At 38.0% G+C, this 2,472-nt stretch overlaps 1 protein-coding gene across 1 annotated transcript; it reads left to right on the top strand.

The window, feature by feature from the left end:
- Positions 1 to 1,297: 1,297 nt before the first annotated feature.
- Positions 1,298 to 2,467, top strand: LOC117124297 (tubulin alpha-2/alpha-4 chain-like; the record flags this gene model as incomplete). The annotated part of the gene is made up of 2 exons (XM_033270484.1): positions 1,298 to 1,672; positions 1,814 to 2,467. Coding segments are annotated over exons 1-2 (984 nt in total), but the record flags the coding sequence as incomplete, so codon positions are not given.
- Positions 2,468 to 2,472: the final 5 nt, after the last annotated feature.

The raw sequence follows: 2,472 nt of genomic DNA, 5'->3' as shown, positions 1-2,472 counted from the left end.
CTAATAATAATAATAATAATAATATTAATAATAATAATAATAATAATAATAATAATAATAATAATAATAATAATAATAATAATAATAAAAAGCCTAGTAAAAAAAGGTCCGTATTCAAAAGTTATCTTGTTAGTGGATCCTTAAATTTGTTGGGTGTACACAGCGTCTATTTTTTCTCAATAAATTTTGAAGCAAATCTATTACCACTTGTACGTGTTTTATTTTATATATATATAGTAGTCGTCTAATAATAATAATAATAATAATAGTAATAATAATAATAATAAACCTAGTAGTAGTAAACAAAGGTCCGTATTCAAAAGTTATCTTGTTAGTAAATTTTCGGGTGTACACAGCGTCGTCACTATAGCAACAGCGTGATACAATTCACGGAAATACGTAGGCTTATATATAATTTCAGTATCAGGGTTACGTCTACAGCGCATCAACATGAATACACACATTTTAGGTCTTGCGACCATGCCCAAATAAAATCGGGTGTTTAAATAAGTATATATTTACACAGTGATATCAGTTCATATCTTTGTATTTAAATATGTTTGCTTTAAATTAAACAATTGAAACGGTTACCAAGCTAAGTATTCTTATAATTGATAGATTCGTGATTGGGGATTGTTACAACAACTGATACGATACAAGCACAATTCAAAATAGTGTCGGTATTTACAAAAGATAATTTCGTCGCGGGGAAAATCACTACTATCAATAGATGAACAAATAGAATGGCAGTTTATTAAAGATAAAATGAATTTAAATAATGATTATCTGCTAACCAACACTCCGGCCTATAATATTCTAATCTATGTCATCATGATGGTTCGTGCAGACGAACCATGATCCTGTTTCATCTATGAAACATGATGAAACTTTTCCCAAATAATGCTGCGCAAGGCAGATGTTGTAATAAACTGTTTTATATGCATTATATAGGCATAATATATAATTCTACATATAGGAAGTCTGCACCCCTCTTCCATACCCACGCGCCTCAAAATGGAAATTTAGCCGAGTAACAAATATTACACTAAACTGAAGTAGAAAAAAATTACATAATTCCATTAGATATCAGCTCTTCATTTTTCATCGCTTCTCCCAGCTCCAGTGTTACCTTTCCTCTCTCCATGTTATACCACTTCCCATGTTAATACCCCTCCCCATGTTAATCCCGATACGTTACTGAATATAGTTGTCGCTAGGATGCACAAAATCAGCATATGGCTTTTTAAATTATTCAAGATTAAATATTTTCATGCAATAAGTATTTTTTTTTCTAAACCAGCGTGAATGCATCTCTCTTCATGTCGGACAAGCTGGTGTCCAGATGGGCAATGCCTGTTGGGAGTTGTACTGTTTGGAGCACGGTATCCAGCCTGACGGACAGATGCCAAGTGACAAGACCATTGGAGGTGGTGATGATTCCTTCAACACATTCTTTAGCGAGACTGGTGCTGGCAAGCACGTCCCTCGTGCTGTGTTCGTCGATCTTGAACCAACCGTGATCGACGAGGTCCGTACTGGTACCTATCGTCAGCTTTTCCATCCAGAGCAGCTGATCACCGGCAAAGAAGATGCCGCCAACAACTACGCTAGAGGACACTACACAGTCGGAAAAGAAATCATAGATCTAGCATTGGACAGAATCCGCAAATTGGTATGTTGATCCTAATGTAATAGGATATTGAAAGTTACTTTTTGCAGACTCGCCAATAGGCAATATCAATTCGTTATACGTAAAACGCAATATTGAATAATACAAGTTGGTGTTCTTTCCCATGTTTTTTTTTTTAACTAGGCGGACCTCTGCACTGGCCTCCAGGGCTTCCTGATCTTCCACAGCTTTGGTGGTGGCACTGGATCTGGTTTCACATCACTTTTAATGGAGCGACTGTCAGTTGATTATGGAAAGAAATCCAAGCTCGAGTTCGCCATCTACCCAGCACCACAAGTTGCCACCGCTGTTGTCGAGCCATACAATTCTATTCTAACCACTCACACAACGCTCGAGCACTCAGACTGTGCCTTTATGGTCGACAACGAAGCTATCTACGACATCTGTCGAAGAAACCTTGACATCGAAAGACCAACATACACCAACCTGAATCGTCTAATTGGCCAAATTGTGTCTTCCATTACCGCGTCTCTTCGATTCGATGGTGCATTGAACGTAGATTTGACTGAGTTCCAGACCAATTTGGTACCCTATCCACGTATCCACTTTCCTCTCGCCACATATGCTCCCGTAATCTCAGCCGAGAAGGCTTATCATGAGCAGCTTACTGTGTCAGAAATCACTAACTCTTGCTTTGAGCCAGCCAACCAGATGGTGAAGTGTGATCCACGTCATGGTAAATACATGTCTTGCTGCCTGTTGTATCGTGGTGACGTCGTGCCAAAGGATGTCAACGCATCTATTGCTACCATCAAAACCAAGAGAACAATCCAGTTTGTCGA

This window comes from Anneissia japonica, unplaced genomic scaffold (genome assembly GCF_011630105.1).
Source record: "Anneissia japonica isolate Jap-2015-1 unplaced genomic scaffold, ASM1163010v1 scaffold97722_len2472_cov99_single, whole genome shotgun sequence".
In the NCBI taxonomy this organism is placed as follows: Eukaryota; Metazoa; Echinodermata; class Crinoidea; order Comatulida; family Comatulidae; genus Anneissia; species Anneissia japonica.
Note: the sequence above shows the minus strand (reverse complement) of the source record. Positions and strands in the feature narration are given on the sequence as shown.